Here is a 17,311-nt window from a genome sequence, read left to right as displayed (position 1 = left end):
GAGGCAGAAAATTAAAGCATTAGGAAAGATTAACTATAATTATAAAGAAACCTAGCATACAATTGTTAAGGTTCACAACAACAACAACAACAAATTATGAAAGCCATTCTGATGATGATGATCCCTACCCATGAATATTTTCAGTCATAATAATGTAAACCCTGACTATTTAACCAAAAACATGATACAATTATGTTGGGAACATGAGAGTAGAGAGAGAGAACTATGTACTCATCTACCATTGTGAGAAGTCAAGAAATAATGTTGAAGTCAAAAACTAACAAAAAATAGCAGAATAAGTATATTATTCAGAAACATAGAGGTAATTATAAAGAAAAACAGCCAGAATTAAGAATAAATCCTTCTGGAAATGAGACTAGAAGACATAAAAAGTAGGAAACTACTCTTTTGAAACAAAATTTTTAGTATTTTTTTCTCTATATTCCTATGTTACCTAAATATTAAAATTTTGAAAAATGTCATGGATCTCCCCACATGATAGCTGAAATATTTTTAGATGGACTACAAAAACACATGATGATTAGAGGTTACTATGAATGAATAACCCATGGATTCTTTAATTAAAAAAAAAAAATTTACATCTAACCTCTCAGCTATAACTCTTACCTCCATAAAGACTGACAAATCTTCAAACCAGTTTTCTCGCCCAGGCTCTAACCCATCATCTTTTACTACCTGGAGATCCCATGATTGCTTTAAGGGTACAAATTTTCTAATACTCATATTCATATTTTATTATTAAAAAAAAACTGAGCTACCCCTCAATATTTCCATATTCCTGTCAACAGCATCATTCTCCCAGTTACCTAAATTCTGAGACTCCTTCTCACAGGCATGCCTGACAAGTCAACAAATTTTGTCAACTACTTTATGATTAGCATGAAACAGATCTTATCATTTATGCCCTAATTTCCTATAGTTTCTTCAGTGTTCTCCTAGCCTTAAGTCATTCCTCATACTACATACAATAACCAGATTAAGACCTTTGTCTAGAATGTTCTCCCCATACTTCTCTGCTGTTGAAGACCATATATTCTCTCCTTTGCTTTTTTTTATTGCACTTATCATACCATGATAATTATGTATTTGTCTGTCTCTCTCCCTATTACAGCAGGAGATAAGATCCATGAGATCAGGAGCTGTTGTTTTGTTCACTGCAGTATCCCCAATACTTAGGTAAGTGCACAGGTTGAAGGCTCAGTTAAAGATTTTTTAATTTAAAAAGGTCATTAATTCATAATTCAACAAACACATATTAAGCACTGACATAATGGAGATACTGTGGATAAAGCAATGAATAACTAATACAGTTAGAGCAGAAAAGGAGAAGGGAGAGATGCTAAGGAGGATCTCTAAATCCGGACTTGATAAATCAGAGGTTTTCTGAACAGGTAAAGTGATATCTAAGTTCAGACTTGAGGGAGGAATAGAAAATAGGTAATTAAATATAGGAAAGAAAACAGCATGAAATATGACCAGGGAATGCAAGGGCGGGATGTGGGCAAGGAGTTGGGGGAGGGGATGAATAGCCATTCAAAACTCTGTAAAAAGTTTTATATGATTCGAGGGTAGAACAAGAAAAGAAAGTGAGGCCAAGGAGATAAGCAAAAGCCAAATTATAAAGTACTTTGGAAGTCACATCAGGTGTTTTGACTTTGTATATCATATTTAGCGATTCTTTTCCCTAAAACTTAACAGGAATCATTGAAAGGTTTTCAGAAGAATGGCACTATCAGATCTTCATGTCAGATGGAGCTTCTGAATGCAATATGAAGAATGAATTGAAGAGAATAAGACAAGAAGCAGAGAGATGAGATGAAATGACATTTACCTGATTTAGAGATGAAGCAAGGGAGTATTTATGGAGACAAAGTCATGGGACTTGCTGGCTAATTAGATGTGTGAGGTAAACAATGGGAAGAGTCTAGGATGATGCTCAGGGTTCTGGCTTAGAAGCCAGGTAGACAGTGGTACTTTCACAGAGATAAAGCACATAGAAGGAAGGGCCGGTTTGATAGGATGATTGAGATTATAAGATGAATTAGAAGTGCTGGTAAGACTTCCAAGCAAACAATGTTAGTAAGTGGATTGATAGCTCAGGATAAAGACGTAAATTTGAAAATCATTAACATATAGATGATAACTGAAGCCATGAGAATGAATGAAATCATCCATGCAGGCTTTACATAGAAGAGAATGCACAGTATTCCCTGGGAAACTCCATGATTTTATTTTATTTTATTTTATTTTTTTTTTTTTAAAGATTTTATTTATTTATTTGAGAGAGAGAGAATGAGAGAGAACACATGAGAGGGGATAGGGTCAGAGGGCAAAGCAGACTCCCTGCCGAGCAGGGAGCCCGATGTGGGACTCGATCCAGGGACTCCAGGATCATGACCTGAGCCGAAGGCAGTCGCTTAACCAACTGAGCCACCCAGGCACCCGGAAACTCCATGATTTTAAAAGATGGATAGAGAAAAAGAAACCTAAGAAGGGGAATGAGAAAAAACAAGAAAGGAAGAAAACCAAGAGTACAGTGTCAGAGATAAAAGAGTATTTCAAAAGCTAGGGGTAGTCACAGTGCCTAATGCTAAAGCAGATCAAGTAGTGCAATTTAAGGACTGAAATTTGTCCATCCAATTTAATAGGGATCATCAGCAATCTCGATGAGAGCCATAAATGGCTGAGCAGGAACAAAAGTGGTATTTCAGAGATATAAAAACTAAGAGATAAGGTAGATATTAAATACACACAATTCCAATAAGTTTGACTGTAAAAGGAAGAGAAAGAAAACAAATCTTAAAAAGGACACAGAGTAAAATGAATACTTTTTTTAAGATAGGGGAGTTGGTGTATATTTAAAAGCTTTGGGGAAGAAGCCATTTAGAGAGAAGTCGACAGTGAAATGTAGTTAACATAATCCATTGAGTGAGATCTCTGAGAAGGTAGGAGGGAATGCATTTGGGGAGCACAGATGTTGGAATTAGCTTTAGGCCATAAGAAGATATGTTTACATTCAGTTCAGAGGGGTAATAAAAAAGCTACTCCCTTATTCAAAATCCTCTAAACATTTCTCATTTGCAAAGTTAAACACAAATGCTTTAGTTTGTTCAACTACATGAGTATTCAAATAAATGCAAATTTACAATGAAATACCATTTCTATATATTGAGTTACCAACAAGAAAAAGTACTGATAATACTCAATGGCAATGAAGGTAAGCTAAAACTGGAATGCACATAACTTATACACAGACTTTTAAATTGGTGCAACCCTTTGGCAATCAATTTGCCAGTATGTATCAGAAATCATATATACTCACGCTAATGGTATTTCTGGGAATCTAGTCATGAAACAATGTAAAATATAGGAAAGAACTTATATATATAAAGATACCGGAGTACTCCCTATAATAGTGAAAAATTGGGAATAACACTATGGAAATGGTCAAGTAAATCATATGCTAGCATAACACACAGTTGTTGGAGCAATATAAATTAATTATAAAATCATAGCACATAAATTATATAAAACATGGATAACATGTATATAATATAATGGTATGTATACATCTTAAAGTATGTATATATATGTATATATACTATGATCATCAAAAGATGATCAAAGATACTATCAAAAGATGCATTAAAACACTGAAAGAATAGGGGCACCTGGGTGGCTCAGTCAGTTGGGCATCTGCCCTCAGCTCTGGTCATGATCCCAGGGTCCTGGGATCGAGCCCTGCATCAAGCTCCCTGCTCAGTGCGGAATCTGCTTCTCCCTCTCCCTTCCTCCCACTCATGCTCTCTCTAATAAATAAAATATTTTTTTAAAATATTGAAAGAATATTTAAAAATGCTAAAATACTATTGTAATTGCATTATAAAAAAGGAATGATGAGAAATTTTTTCTTTTGTCTGTCTATCCCAAATTTCTTTCTTTTATAAATATAGCAAATAATAACATGCTTAAAATTGTAAAGATTGACATTTAAGGAAACCCGTTACAACATTCTCAACTCCCACTACTTCCCATGAAAATCCTGATATCCAAACAACTTATCTTCTCATTCCTTGCCCATTCCCATTATAAGAGCTTTGTTAACACTATTCTCCCTAAGTGGAATGTCCTCGCCCTCCCATCTGCTTTTCTAAATCCCACTCAATCTGCAAAGTCCAGCATATGTCCTGTATCTTTTCCAAAGATTTCCCCAACCCTCCTAGCCACAGGAAAATCACCCTTCTGAACACCTATAGCACGTGTCTGTACTATTCATTTGACCCCTTGTACATCTTTCCTACATCACCCAGAATAATGCTTTTAGGTAGTACAGGACAACATGTCATCTATATCCTCTGCCCAGGTAGCCAATTTTTCTATCTAGAAAAAAGGAATATAGTATCTTCCATGGAACTCTGTGCTTTAGCTTGTCTATTTCTCAATCATAAAAACATTAATATAAGACTATACTAGAAGTAACCTTCTGAGGTTAGGAAGAAGTAAATGTTATTAGAATGTCTAGAATGAAGAGTAATTTTATGGGTTATATAACTAAATACTGAAATATTTTACAAACTTTTAACATGCAATGTCTTTAGAGTGCGCATATTTTTAAAATTTAACTTCATCTTTTTTTTTTTTAAAGAATTTATTTATTTATTTATTTGACAGAGATAGAGAGACAGCAAAAGTAGGCAGAGTGGCAGGCAGAGGGAGAGGGAGAAGCAGACTTCCCGTGGAGCAGGGAGCCTGATGCGGGGCTTGATCCCAGGACCCTGGGATCATGACCTGAGCCGAAGGCAGCCGCTTAGCCGACTGAGCCACCCAGGCGCCCCAAAATTTAACTTCATCTTAAAAGTTTCTTCTAACATATTTAAAAATATTCACTCTTGGTTACTACAAAAAAGACAAGGGATATTAAGTGCTAGCAGGGATGTGGAGAAAAGGGAACCCTCGTGCACTGTTGGTAGGAATGTAAATTGGTACAGCTGCTACGGAAAACAGTGTGGGGGTTTCTCAAGAAATTAAAAGTAGAACTCTCATTTGATCCAGCAATCCCACTTCTGAGTACATATCCAAAGGAAATGAAATTACTGCCTTGAAGAGGTGTCTACAACACCGTGTCATAGTAATATTATTCACAATAGCCAAGACATGGAAACAACCTAAGTGTCCATCAACAGATGAATGGTTAAAGAAATATTATCAGCCATAAAAAGGAAGGAAATCCTGCCATTTATAACAACATGGATGAACGCTGAGGCATTATGCTAAGTGAAATAAGTCAGAGGGGAAAAGTACAAATACTATATGATCTTACTTACATGTGGAATCTAAAAAAGCTGAACTCATAGAAACAAAGAGAAGACTCATGGTGGCCAGGGGTGGGGGTGGATGGAGAGGTGAGGTCAAAGGGTATAAACTTCCAGTCATAAGATGAATAAGTTCTGGGTACCTAATGTACAGCATAGTGAATGTAGATAACAATACTGTATTGTATACTTGAAAGTTGCTAAGAGAGATCTTTTTTTTTTTTTTTTTAAGATTTTTATTTATTTGACAGAGAGAGACACAGCAAGAGAGGGAACACAAGCAGGGGGAGTGGGAGAGGGAGAAGCAGGCTCCCGGCGGAGCAGGGAGCCGGATGTGGGGCTCGATCCCAGGACCCTGGGATCATGACCTGAGCCGAAGGCAGACGTTTAACGACTGAGCCACCCAGGCGCCCCAACTACGAGAGATCTTAACTATTCTCACCACCACAACAAAAAAATGGCAATTGTGTGAAGTGATGGCCGTGTTACCTAACCTTATTGCGGTTATCATTTTGCAACGTATATGTGTATCAAATCATCATCACATTGTAGACCTCCAACTTACACATTATATGTCAATTATAACTCAGTAAAGCTGGGAAAAAATCATTCTAAAAAAAAAGGCTGACTTTTTGAAGAGAGTAAAGTTTCTTTTTTTTTTTTTTTAAGGATTTTATTTATTTATTTGAGAGAGAGAGAATGAGAGACAGAGAGCACGAGAGGGAAGAGGGCAGAGGGAGAAGCAGACCCCCTGCCGAGCAGGGAGCCTGATGCGGGACTCGATCCAGGGACTCCAGGATCATGACCTGAGCCAAAGGCAGTCGCTTAACCAACTGAGCCACCCAGGCGCACGAGAGTAAAGTTTCTTATCTTTTGAGAGAAGAATTAGCAAATACAAGGAAAAAATCCAGGATCAAATAGAACATTTAAATCCATTTCGCTGATTTTTAAATATTTTTTAGTTAAAAAAAAGTGAATATTCTGTAAGATATGTAATTAATATTCAAAGACTATCAAAAACACCCATAGCCTCTGAGCATCCTATAATATAATAATTAAAAGGAAGAAATAGTGGTTCAACGATGAAGTTTCTTTTGAGTTGAGGATAAAAGAAAAAGCAAGAGACCAGAAAGTGTCAAAGATGACGGCATGAAAGAGATAAGAAGCAGAAATGTGAGTTCTTCATATATTGAAGGAAGAAAGCTGGGAAAGACACCCTTAACAGCAAAATCATAATTCAATTAGGTTAAAAAGATTTCGGACATGTTTTACACATCTGACCAAAAAAGGACATTTCAATGATCTTACTGTTTGAAGATTTTTTTTTTTTTAAGATTTTATTTATTTATTTGACAGAGAGAGAGAGACAGCCAGAGAGGGAACACAAGCAGGGGGAGTGGGAGAGGGAGAAGCAGGCTTTCTGCTGAGCAGGGAGCCCGACGCGGGGCTCCATCCCAGGACCCTGGGACCATGACCTGAGCCGAAGGCAGACGCTTAACGACTGAGCCACCCAGGCGCCCCTGATCTTACTGTTTGGGCTAATAGTCTTATAGTTGGTAGATTACCCTTCACCCTACTCCAGATTTCTTTTCTAATCTAATGAAAAGACAAGGACTTATCAAATATGCTGATAGTATATATATAAATATCTAGCTATTCACCCTATCATAACCAGGTTTTACAAATTCCATCTCTATCATATAGTTTTAATTACAGGCAGAAATCACTGCTGAATTCTGTTTAATGCATTTTTGTTTACCTGCCCTAATTTGCCATTTTAAAGCTAAGGCAGTTTCAAGGAATCAATAAATTAGAAATTTATAATTCACATATTTTACAGAATTCAAATAAGACTGCCACATAATGATGCAGGCATAGGATATTTGTTATATAAGACAGAATTATTAATTTCTATGATTGCTTCATATCTAAATTAATTGCTTCAACCTATTCAAGGTGGAACCTAGTTAAGATCCAAAAATCTAATCCTAGTTCTAGGTCTCAAAATTCAACCCTCTAAAAAGAATTACAATACCAGTAGCTTGAATACCTTATTAAAAGACTGTGACATGGTTAAGGAATAAAAACATTTATATCCACAGGAACCTCAAAAATAGAAAGCTCTTTGTCTATTTTTTTTTACTGGATGATCAAAATAACTTCTCCAAATGGACTATCTGGCAATTTATACTGCCAATCTGGTTCAACGAGGCTGTGGAAAAGCACAGTTGGAAGAATTATTTTTGCCTATATATATATATAAATATATATATATATATATATTTTTTTTTTTTTGGTCAACGATCTCCTCAACAAAAAGAGCTGATTAGCACATATATGACATATGTATGTCAAAATATAATTTAAATCAACACCTTTCCTTTACTTAAAAACCCGGATTTATACTGCAATAGTCAGAATGACATTATGGTTTTCAAAACATTAATATAAAAGTTGTCTCTGCTATTTTCCTAGAGTTGCCCAATGCCCTGTCCTTTATTCTGAAATCCTATTAGTGAGACAGTAGTCAAATAGTACCTCAATTCTTATGTTGAAGATAAAGACAGGGGAAAGACAACTGATGTCTTGGTATAATCAAAAATAGCAAAAACCGTCAGGTGACATGAGGATAAAGGGAAAAACAGTTCAAACTTTTGGAGAAGTAACCTCCTAAATAATTTTAACACTTCCTGTCTGTGCAAGCTAAAAGGAAGATAAAACCCTCAAAAGATCTGGGTTAAAATGACATAAGATTTGGTGGGGGCGGGCGGGGAGGGGTAGATGGGATTTAGCTTTTTTGACATATTCTTTTCATTTGAAAACAATGTCATAAACTTTAATAAAAGAAGGAAAATGTAAAACTACCCAATATATCAGTGAATAAGGAGCAACGGATCTGACTAGTTCAGCTTTAAAAATCTGCATTACCAGTGTCTCTACAGCCAGGTAAAGATCCGGTAAATACAATTACTACAGTTGTTCAAATCTGTGACTGAACTTAGGTACAGAAAACAATTAAACTACTGTTTAAGTCACCATAATTTGCTACTCAATTGATCTGTAAAATATTTGGGTTTATAGACCATATTGAGAATGATTTGACAAAGAAAAGAGGAGGATAAAATCCACCTACTACCGATTCTCAGTAAGACCACTCAAATTTCCGATAGGGAACTATTATTATTAGTTATTCCACTTTCTTTATCTTTGGGGCTTTTTGAAGCAAACTGTCTTACCCAATTACACACTTTGAAAAATTTCAAATGATAAAACATCTTTACAAGGAAACGATTTAAAAATCACCAAAAAGCAAAAGGACAAGATGTTCAAGACTTCAGACAGTATCTAAGAAAGAATACAGTCAGGGAATGGCTTCATCAAGGTGGGCAAAGTTCAGAATGGCAGAATTCCTTCCCTGTTGTCATGACTATGTTAAAACTACTGGCGGTTTGGTGACTGTCACCGTGTCCAGTGGTAAAACAGAAGGGAAATGCCTGGTGCAGAACGCTGAATGGCCCAAGAAAACCTAAGTGGCGACCAGAGCCTAAAGGCACATGCAGGTACGCATCTTTTGTACTGGATGTGATACACTTACATGGCCCCTGTTGAATCTCTTGGGGACCAACAGTAAAGCAAGTTTAGAACTTCAAATCTTGAGACATCTAGAGCAAGATGCTGATCCAAGTTGGCTCCAAGTATCTTCTGTTTTCCTGGCTCACCTGAAGAGGAAAAAACACTACAGAGGATGTGGGCACGGAATTTCTTGATGTAGGTTCTTCTAGAGCAACTGTCTGAAAGTTCTGGCCCAATCCTTTATGAAGTCTGGACATGAGACACTCGAGGGACTCGCGAAAAACAAAACTCAAATGAGAAGGTGGAGTGAGGCATCTCAACGGGGGAATATGAAAGCAAAAGATAACCGTCGTAGGCAAATCAGCATTTCTAATCTGTAAGCGGGAGGAGGCAGAGAAAGGAGAGAAAAAATATGCACAGACGTTTCTCCCTCCACTCCCTCACCCTAACTGCTACTAAAAATTCCTGAAGTACCTAAACTTTTTGACCACAATTAGGGAGTGAATAAACAGGGTTATTTGGAAAGGTAAGCATTTTGTCAAGTCTCCCTCCCCGGGCTATGTGACATTAGTAAGCAGCAGGGAGGCCTCTCAGATAATACTTTTTTCTAAGAACAGATTCTGGTGCAATACAGCTTGAAGCAATAAAGAAAGAGAAATATAAACTCAATTTCTGCAAAAATGGAAGTCACAGGACAATATACCATATTGACAAAGTTTATTTAATTCTGTTTTTCAAAAGGGGAGGGACAGCTTTCATATAATAAGAAATCAGGACAAAAAGTAGTTTCTATATAATAGAAAATATTTTTAAACTAAGCAACACAAACTGCATGCTTCGTCCCCTTGGGAAATATTATCCCCTGGAAAGATAATCTTTAAAAAAAAAACTAAGATTAGCAGAAGCAAATCTGATGTACATTACCACACAAAAACATAAAAATGTAGTCCATATTAATTTAGGTTCATTTTTAATTAACTTTTTTCCTAAAACATTTTACTAAATAGTATATTATTATTCTCCAGCATTCATGCAATAGCCTAGGACATAAAACAGTTTTCTTTCCAAATATTTTCCATTTTAACCAGTTTACTTGAACTATGTCTGGTAAAAATACCAGAATTTTCTGACAAATAAGATTGGAGAACCAATTAGATCCTTACCTGACGTGGCTGCTCATTCATTCTTTGTGGGTCTGATTTCACTTTATTACTAGGATGATTTGTGACTTTGGTTACTGGTTGTTTGAAAATCGATGCAGTTTGTCTAATTGGCAATGTTGTATTCAAGTCTGGTTTACCCTGTGGATATAAGCATGTTTTCATTAGTAAATATTACATATAAATATAATTTGATGAATTAATTCATTATCCATTACTTTTAAGTTTTTACTTAAATTCCAGTTAGTTAACATACAGTGTAATATTAGTTTCAGGTGTACAATATAGTGATTCAACACTTCCATACATCACCCAGTGCTCATCACAAGTGCCCTCCTTGATCCCCATAACCTATTTCCCCCATTCCCCCACCGATTTCTCCTCTGGTAACCATCAGTTCTCTATAATTAAGAGTCTGTTTCTTGGTTTGTCTCTTTTTTTTTTTCCCTTTGCTTGTTTTTTTTTTTTTTTTTTAAGTTTATTTACTTATTTAAGTAATCTCTACAACCAGTGTGGGGCTCAAACTCAGGACTGAGATCGAGTCACATGCTCCTCTGACTGAGCCAGCCAAGCACCCCTGCTCTGTTTCTTAAATTCCACATATGAGTGAAATCATATGGATGGAGCTAGAGATTATTATGCTAAGCAAAATAAGTCAGTCAGAGAAAGACAAATATCATTATCCATTACTTTAAATCAGATTATTACAAACTTCTCAATCTCAGCATTGTAAATACTCTAAAGCACATCTTTAGCACATCATTATGAGAGACATACGTGAAGTTTTCTCATTTAAAAGCTTTCCGTGTACTTTAAAATGTAAGAAAATTATCTACATGAAATTCATAATTAATTTGATTAGCATGATACTCGGGACTATTAAATGAACAAATGTATTTATGGATAACACAAAAAGAGTTTTCAGAACAACAATCAGGATAGCAATCATCTCAACACTGGAGAATGGAGGAAAATAATGGCACACTTGGCCATTAAAATGTTAACAAACTGGTCAGCTATTAGGAGGCCAGGCTTAAATTTCACTCCCATATAAAAAGACAATTAGAAATGAAAGTTCTAATTCTAGCAAACAGAACTCAATTTAGCAAACTTATCTAATTTTAATCAACCCGTAAATAAAATCTAAGGTGTGTTCTATGAAGTCAAAATGTGGCAGAGTTGCTGTTAAGTTCATTTGCAATGAATGCTCTAACAGCCATGGGGGGTGGACAGGCAGAGGGGGCAAGGAAGGAAAAAAAAAGAAAAAGAACGAAACGTGATTTAATCATTGTGTATTCTGATTCTGGCAAAAAAATACATATATATAAAAGGTCATCTGTATCTGAAAACAATATACATCTGATATTTTTGATTACTTGATAAATCTACAGGATATTCAATGAACTTTTGTCAACTATCCTCAGATAAAAACTGCTATCAACTTCCAGACTCCAAAACAATGGTTCTCAAATTTCAGCACACATCAGAACCACCCAGAGGGTTTATTAAAACACAGATTCCTGGGCCTCCCTCCTAGAGATTCTGATTCAGTAGAGATGAGGTGGGGCCTGGGAACTTGCATTTCTATCAAGGTCTCAGGTGATGCTGATGCTGCTGATCCAGGGACCACTTGGAGAACCACTACTCTAAAACAAAGATTGCAAATTGGTGGCAGGAGAACCAAGTTTAATCCACAGATGTATTTTGTTCAGTTTTTAGTGTCTAATAAAATGAATGAACATCCACAAATCTGGAGATTTCACATAAAATCCAGATTCTAGCTTCTCTTAAAAATTCAAAGATCTAGGGACGCCTGGGTGGCTCAGTCGGTTAAGCGTCTGCCTTCGGCTCAGGTCATGATCCCAGGGTCCTGGGATCAAGTCCCGCATCGGGCTCCCTGCTCCGCGGGGAGCCTGCTTCTCCCTCTGCCTCTCTCTCTCTCTCTCTCTGTCTCTCATGAATAAATAAGTAAAATCTTAAAAAAAAAAAAAAAAATTCAAAGATCTAGAAATCCTGGACTTGATTTGGCCACAACAGGCCATAATTAATTAGTAATGGCTGCTAACAAGAGGTGTCAAGGGTTCTCTTTTAGCAAAATTCCTCAACAACTCATGTTTGCATTACCTGTCTGAGCCCTAGGTGTTGAGTTTGTGACCTCTTCTTAAAGAATGTTACCAATGTCTAGAAAAGTAAGCATCAGAATAATTAAACCGAAAATTAGCACAATTATGGTATTACTTGGATCCTCTACTAAATGTCTCCACCACCATCCTCTCCACACACCCCCTTCCCCCCATCCCTTCTTCTCTGTATGTATTGGGCATGCTTGTCGTTCCTCTATCTCAGTTTCTTCCAATGTATGTGCTTACCTTTAGGAGATACAGTCATTTTTTTTATTATTATTATATATTTTTTTTAGTAATCTCTACACCCAACATGGGGCTCAAACTCACAACCCTGAGATGAATCGCCTGCTCTTCCGACTGAGTTGGCCAGGCGCCCCAAGATATATTCATCTTAATTAAGACTAACAATATCTCTTAGGTGTTTAGCTTCCTTATTTTTATAGATTTTCAAAAAATTATTTAGAAGTGAGCAAATTTGACTGGCAGGCTGCAAAATAACCACTCAGAATGCCATCTTTAAAAGTGTGAAGGCTGGGGGTGCCTGGGTGGCTCAGTCGCTAAGCGTCTGCCTTCGGCTCAGGTCATGGTCCCAGGGTCCTGGGATCGAGTCCCACATCGGGCTCCCTGCTCGGCGGGAAGCCTGCTTCTCCCTCTCCCACTCCCCCTGCTTGTGTTCCTGCTCTCACTCTCTCTCTCTCTGTCAAATAAATAAATAAAATCTTAAAAATAAATAAATAAATAAATAATAAAAAAAATAAAAGTGTGAAGGCTGGGAATGTGTTTTTAAAAGTTCTCCTGGATGGGGCACCTAGCTGGCTCAGTCAGTTAAGCATCCAACTCTTGATTTCGGCTCAGGTCATCATCTCAGGGTCCTGGGACTGAGCCCCACATGGGGAAGTCTGCTTCTCTGCTTCTCTCCCTTTGCCCCTCCCCCCACTCATGTGTGCACACACAGGTGTGTGCTCTCTCTCTCAAATGAATAAATGAATTAAAAAAAAAAAGCTCTCCTGGTAATTCTGTGATGCAAAGGTCTGCATACCTCTGATTTATGATATCTAGAGAATTCTGAGGCCCTGAGTGAAGCTACCCAAACTCTAAAATAGTGAATATTCAATCCTAAAGCTTACAGAGAACTTTTCCTGTCATTGGTTATAATTAGAATATATCACTAAATAATACCTTGTTTGGTTTTTAATGTTTTCATTCCTTATTAAAGAACAATATACTCTGGGGCACCTGGGTGGCCCAGTCGTTAAGCGTCTGCCTTTGGCTCAGGTCATGATCCCGGGGTCCTGGGATCGAGCCCCACATGGGGCTCCCTGCTCAACGGGGAGTCTGCTTCTCCCTCTCCCTCTGCTGCTCTCTCTGTCCAATAAATAAATAAAATCTTAAAAAAAAAAAGAACAATATACTCTGCTGGTATTAGAACAAGACGGCATCAGGGGACACAGTATATTGCAACTATTGGTATGAGCAAGCAGTGGTGACTCTTAAGATTCTCGTTGTTACAAAGGATGACTAGAGGGGCTATTCTAAATGAATCCTGAATCCAAAAAGACTGGAAGGAAGTATGAAACATAGAAAATTATTGGAGCTACAATGGTAAGATTGTTATTTTTTTTTTCATTAACTTATGTTTTTGGTGCACTAAATAAAAATTAGAAGAAAAAGCTGGCTTTTTCTTCCACTGTCTGATACACAATTCCACTGTCTGATAAAGAGTGCATTCCTCAATGGAATGGAGTAAGAGATTACTCAAGAGGATGCTGTGTTACTTTTCTCTTGATCTTGATTTTTTATTATGTTTTCTCCTTTTAACTGGCTTGAAAGCTCTGAAGACAAATTTTTTACTAATTAATTTTGTATTCCAAAACAGTGGCATGTGATCTGAAAAACTGGACTAACTGGTTTTCTCAGAAACTGTCACAGAAACACTAAATTTTATTACCACTCTCACCTGAGGAGTGCCAAAGAGTCACTGTTCATGTCCAGTTGTGTGTCAGAATCCTTCTAAATAACTACCAATCCGCCATAAACTTAGGAGTTATAAAGCAAACACTTTTTTAATGGGACAAAATTAAAGCTATTCTTATAGTTGTTTTTTTTTTAAGATTTTATTTATTTATTTGACAGAGAGAGACACAGCACGAGAGGGAACACAAGCAGGGGGAGTGGGAGAGGGGAGAAGCAGGCTTCCTGCTGAGCAGGGAGACCGAAGATGATGATGATGATGATGCAGGGCTCGATCCCAGGACCCTGGGATGATGACCTGAGCCGAAGGCAGACGCTTAACGACTGAGCCACCCAGGCGCCCCAAAGCTATTCTTATAGTTCTAATCGTCCCTTTCAGTATAAGAAAAAGTAAAACAGAAGTTTCTCATATCACAAAGTTAAAATAGCAAATACGCACATTCTAGTATTAGAAAGAAAAGTTTCCAACCTTGATAAATCTCGGTATATAGGGCAGCCCTCAAATCAAAATTTAATGTATTTTATATTAATGTGTATATTAGGCTGGAAGTACTCAAATAACTCAAATAATTTTTGAGACTCTATTCTATCCCCTGAGGGAGGAATACAAAAATAAATCTTTAATTTTTTTTAAAAAGTTTACTTCATCTCTTTCCAATACATATCTGAGGTGGATCTTTGTACACTCAGAAAGAATATGCAATAAAAATTAATTTTTAAAAACAGAGAATCAGTGACAGGGGAAAACAAAATTCCTTTTGAAAAGATTAATAGTGATCAATACTAGTACTGAGCATCAAAAGTGGACCTGAAATTGTTAGGAGTCTGGGTGAAAAGAGAAACATTAAATCATATAGATACCAGGTCAGAAAGGAGGAAACATACCAATTAATAAGGAAAACAAAGCTGTCCTGTTATTAAATCTAGAAAAAAATTAAAGTCACTAACATCAAACAAATACTAAGCAAATTTCAAATGCTTTTTCTTTTTCAGTGACCTTCCTTAAAAGCCAAGAACATAATACTTAAAGGAAACTTGGAGACGGTGATTCTTAAAGGAACTAAACACCAGTGTGGTCTAATTTTAATGTAGCCTTTCAGTTGACCTAACTTGACTAAGGCTAGAAAAGAGGATAATTAAAGTGGTGGATGAAGAGCATGTGTCATAAACCAGTGATTTTCAACATTTCTACATTCCTACTGGCTAAAAAATATCGGAAAATACCTCACTTAAATTTCAAAGCTAACATCAAGACTATTTCAAACTTTAATGTAAGTAATTGCAAAGACTGCACTTACTACAGTATTTTAAATATTGACACTTTGATAATAAACGTACCATTTTAAGATGTATCTAACACAATCTAAATATACCTACCAACCACTTACACATGAATAAACTCTTCAATAGTTACATTTTATTTCACTCCTTTTTCTCTTTGAATAATTCCATTCCCAAAGTTATTTCCTATTTTAAACTTGAAAACTTTTCACTGATCATTTATGCATCATGAGATTATTTTTTTAAACTTTTTCTGATCATAAAGTACTTAGTGATTTTTTTAAAAAAATAAATTTCTGGTTTACTACATCAGTAGTATATAACTGCCCCAAAACAGTAAATTACACATTAATAAGTGAAATAAAAATTAAGTATATTAAAGAAGAGATTTTTTTTTTATTTAAAATTAATTTCATGGGCTTGGATGAGTATTACTAGCTGCTGCTAGAATGCGCCAACATTTAGTACCAATTCTGTTCCTATTCTTCATTTTTTAAAGATGGAACGCCAAGAGGGGCGCCTGGGTGGTTCAGTCGTTAGGCGTCTGCCTTCGGCTCAGGTCATGATCCCGGGGTCCTGGGATCGAGCCCCACATCGGGCTCCCTGCTCTGCGGGAGGCCTGCTTCTCCCTCTCCCACTCCCCCTGCTTGCGTTCCCTCTCTCGCTGTGTCTCTCTCTGTCAAATAAATAAAATAAAAAATAAAAATAAATTAAAAAAAAAAAAAAAGATGGAACGCCAAGAAAACTTGTTCGCATAAATGAGTAAATAGAATGAGTTTTATTGTCCACCTTTGAACTTCTTTTGAGTTATATGTCAAAATACTGCATAGTGAACCATCAAAAATTTTTGATAATCAATGTCTACATTAAGTTCTCCATAAATTTCCGACAAAGAATTATACTGGCAGAAAGACAAGTTACCAAGTCATTCATTTTCTTGGCATCCAACACCAGTATTTCAAATTATTCCTTTACTAGAGATCAAACATTTTGCACCATGGTAATATGGCAGACAAGTAAAAAGTGTGCTCTTCTATAAAATGAGAGAAGGTAGACAACGAAAGGGCAACGGGAAAAAAAGAGCCTGTAACTCCATCTCAGGTGCATGCTCAGATCAACTGCAGGAAAGAGTATACACAGAAGGATACAGGAGCACTCTTTCAAAACCATCCCTGTTGTGTATACCATGTAAGCCTTCACACAGCATAGTTTGAACAGCAGGAATTTAATTTTTTATTCTAATATCACTTTTCCCAGCCTGGCTTTGAATTAAAGCTGAATGACAGTTCGGAATTGTACATATTCTTTGACAAGAGCCAAAAGGACTCATTTTTATCTTTAATCCTTCAAATTTTGTACTTTATATTTTAAAAATTAGTCATGTTTAATTTTTTAAAAATATTTAAAAAGAGAGAGAGCGCACGTGAGCAGGGGGAGGGACAGAGGGAAAAGCAGACTCCCCACTGATCAGGGAGCCTGATGCAGGGCTTGACCCCAGGACCCTGGGATCATGACCTGAGCTGAAGGCAGATGCTTAACCAACTGAGCCACCAGGCACTCCAAACCATGTTTGTTTTGAGGTAAAATGCTGCTCTACCTATCCAAAATGCTCAAATAAAACTGATACTTCCAAGTATCACTCAAGTATCATTTTAATTCTATGGCTTTCCATATCACCCCCAAGAGATATTCATGCCCCAGTTTGAAAAGCAAAGACTTTATTTTTCTAAGGTCACTTTTCTCATCTGTAAATGAGAATAACAATAACCACTCATACGATTCTTACGAAGATCAAACAAGATAATGCATGTATGATGCAGCTTTCATTCAGTCACTGAGCAAATCCTGAACAAATCTGCCTACTATG

General features: G+C 36.6%; 1 protein-coding gene across 1 annotated transcript in view; it reads right to left on the bottom strand.

Moving 5' to 3' along the window:
- MBD2 (methyl-CpG binding domain protein 2) overlaps positions 1 to 17,311 on the bottom strand; it is a 67,140-nt gene that overhangs the window by 23,410 nt on the left and 26,419 nt on the right. The window contains exon 3 of the mRNA XM_034996194.1: positions 10,070 to 10,207. Coding sequence (XP_034852085.1) covers positions 10,070 to 10,207 — 138 coding nt within the window. The remainder of the gene's footprint in view (positions 1 to 10,069; positions 10,208 to 17,311) is intronic.

This window comes from Mirounga leonina, unplaced genomic scaffold (genome assembly GCF_011800145.1).
Source record: "Mirounga leonina isolate KUSES-001 unplaced genomic scaffold, KU_Mleo_1.0 Mir_93, whole genome shotgun sequence".
Classification (NCBI taxonomy): Eukaryota; Metazoa; Chordata; class Mammalia; order Carnivora; family Phocidae; genus Mirounga; species Mirounga leonina.
The sequence above is the reverse complement of the archived record's forward strand: the minus strand, read 5'-3'. Positions and strand labels throughout refer to the sequence as shown.